Genomic DNA, 2,794 nt, shown 5'->3' with positions numbered 1-2,794 from the left:
TTAACCTTTATCTTAAACAAATTTTGATTTATATGACAGTGGTATCGTATAATTAATAATTAACTAAAATGTTTATAATTAATAATTAAATATTTATAAGGTCTTTAAATTAAAAAAATTAAACACTATGTAGTGATTGTTAATGGGTTTATTCATTTTTAATATAACTTTAGTTAATGTAATATTTAAATTATATATACTGTGACGTACACATATAAAATACAAGATAAATAAGTAAAAATAGTGTGTCACAAAATTGATTTTTTTTTTCATATTTAATATTATTATATATACATACTTTTAGCTAACAATACATTTCTATTTTAGCACCAACATATTCAATGTTAGGATTGTTATTATTAATAAAAGTTACTTAAAACATTATTAGGGTGTAAGGGGTGCTCACCTAAGAGGTGAGTCCCCTCTCTTACGCCCAACCAATCCTCGTGTGCCACGTCAACTCCCTTCTTAAACTCCCCTAACACCCTAAATTGATGGCGACACTCCCCTCTTAGGTGAATTGGTTTTTTTTTTTAAAAAAAAAAAAGAAGAAGAAAAGCATTGATTGGTCAAGCTCTCCCTCTCTCCTCCCCTCTCTTCGGCATCTCCCCACCGGTTCTCTCTCCTCTCTCTAACTCACCTAAGTGTTGGCAACGCTCACCTAATAGGTGACTTGAGTCCCCTAAGGGGTCACCGAAGGGTGTCCCGGACACCCTTATTATTGTCTACTGAAAAACAGAAAATATAATTTTGTTTTATGAAATCAATATAAATAACACTATGTTACCAAACAAAATAGCATCCGACACCACTTGAGTTTCCGTACAATAGAATTTGTTTCCCTACAAAAGGTTACCACCATTCATTATAAACCCCATCAATGGCTGCCAAGCCTCAAACTTCCGACCAAGATGTCAAAACCGCCGTGCCGGAGAGATACAAACACCCAGTTTTCCGGGGAGTTCGAAAGCGGACTTGGGGAAAATGGGTGTCGGAAATCCGTCAACCGCGAAAGAAGACCCGCATTTGGCTCGGAACCTTTTCCACCCCGGAGATGGCCGCTAGAGCTCATGATGCAGCCGCCTTATCGATCAAAGGTAATAAAACTTCTTTCATCGGGTCATCACAAGGCTCTCTCTTCTGTACCTAATGTAACCCTAGAGTCTAAAATATGTTTTTTTTCTAGAAAAAACATGAGATTTTATGTATAATAATCCAACATATTAATATTGTGGTCAGGGTCAGCGAACCTTCTTTACCCCTCTGGTTCTGTCGATTTGACGAAATGTTGAATAGAGAGTTGACCCAACATCGGCTCTGACATGTTTACTTTTTTTTTTTTTTTTTTTTTGAAAATTCTTATATTTTACATATAAGAATCTAACAAATTTCTATAGCGAGGGTTAGCAAACCTTCTTGACCCCTTCTGATTCCACTCTGACAAAAGTTGAATAATGACTTGATCCAACATTGGCATAGAAATATTTATTTTTTGGTGAAAATTTTTTAACAGGTCCTTCCGCTATTCTTAATTTCCCCGAACTCAAAGACTCATTACCTCGTCCTGTTTCTCTCTCTCCTCGTCACGTCCAAGAAGCGGCTGCAAAAGCAGCCGCTATGTTCAAGTTTAGCGAACCTCCAACGTCGCCATTACAACAACCGTTGGCTGATTCCACTCAAGTGGAAAAACTCGATGAGATCATCGAGTTACCAAGTTTAAAAGGGTGTTTGGACTCACCATACGAGTTGGACGGGTTTGACTCGGTGGACCGGTGGGTGTATCCGTCGTGGTCGGTGGCCGACATGGATGGTTTTCTTGATTATATTTCCGATCAGGTGACGGAGAACAATGGCAGTATGTTCATGTGGGATTGTTAGTGGCTGTTGTACTTGAAGATATAGTTACAATATACACTTTTTTAAACGTACTGTCAAATATATACATATATTTTTACTTTATTTTGTTTATTGTTCATATTTATTTTTTCCGCATGTTGTATATAACTTGTTATACATAAATAAGTGGTCTGTATATTTTTTGACGTTTAATAATTGATTTTTGTAATATTATTAATGTGTAATGTAATAGCATGTTTAGCTATATATATACAATACAAACAACACACAATTTTTTAGGGTTTTAAAGAGTTCAAGCTCCAACTCCACTCTCATTCACCGTCGCTCCTTCAAATTTTTGACGACGACGTAGTTGGTGCACTGAAGAAGATGAACATCATCGGGGTGTGACGATGGTGTTTATGGTAGAAAATATGGCCAAAAGAAGCATGGCTTTGTAACGATAAATTTCCATTATTTTTAATTAAAGTTCATTGCATTTTTGTCATAATTTGCTAATAGTTATAAGATAATACTAGTATCAACTAAAACATAATACTAACAGAAGTTGGATACAATGGTACATTAAACTAAGTTTTCAATGGTAGTGTTAGGGGAAAATTCATTTTTGAGTAGAAAATTTAATTGAGAAGAAAAAGAATAAAGGGTAATTTTATAAAACATTAAATAGTTTTTCTTCACTTATTTCATTAATTATCATTTTTTATTAATTAATTAGTCATAAAGACTATTATCCTCCACACTAACTTTTTTTCGCCTACACATATCAAAAGTTTTCCTACATATTTCAAAATTCATCCTACACGTTGAAATGTATCCTACACAACTCGCAATTTATCCTACACTTTAAATTATTTTATTTTTATTTTTTCGAAAAAAAATATATTTTGAAGATAAGTTACAAATTATTTAATGTAGTTCGCTATTAAAGAGAAAG

The 2,794-nt window shown here is 34.0% G+C and overlaps 1 protein-coding gene across 1 annotated transcript; it reads left to right on the top strand.

Moving 5' to 3' along the window:
• Window positions 1–797: 797 nt before the first annotated feature.
• Window positions 798–2,103, top strand: LOC110934306 (ethylene-responsive transcription factor TINY). Its single transcript, XM_022177453.2, has 2 exons — window positions 798–1,097; window positions 1,514–2,103. Exons 1-2 carry the CDS (start codon window positions 881–883, stop codon window positions 1,876–1,878), a joined length of 582 nt encoding a protein of 193 aa, XP_022033145.1. The 5' UTR covers window positions 798–880; the 3' UTR covers window positions 1,879–2,103.
• Window positions 2,104–2,794: the final 691 nt, after the last annotated feature.

This window comes from Helianthus annuus, chromosome 4, assembly GCF_002127325.2.
Source record: "Helianthus annuus cultivar XRQ/B chromosome 4, HanXRQr2.0-SUNRISE, whole genome shotgun sequence".
NCBI lineage: Eukaryota > Viridiplantae > Streptophyta > Magnoliopsida > Asterales > Asteraceae > Helianthus > Helianthus annuus.
Note: the sequence above shows the minus strand (reverse complement) of the source record. Positions and strands in the feature narration are given on the sequence as shown.

Coding starts and splice junctions, on each gene's coding strand:
- LOC110934306 (XM_022177453.2), top strand. CDS start 881: ATGGCTGCCAAGCCTCAAACTTCCGACCAAGATGTCAAAACCGCCGTG. Junction 1,098..1,513: donor AGCCGCCTTATCGATCAAAG/GTAATAAAACTT, acceptor ATTTTTTAACAG/GTCCTTCCGCTATTCTTAAT.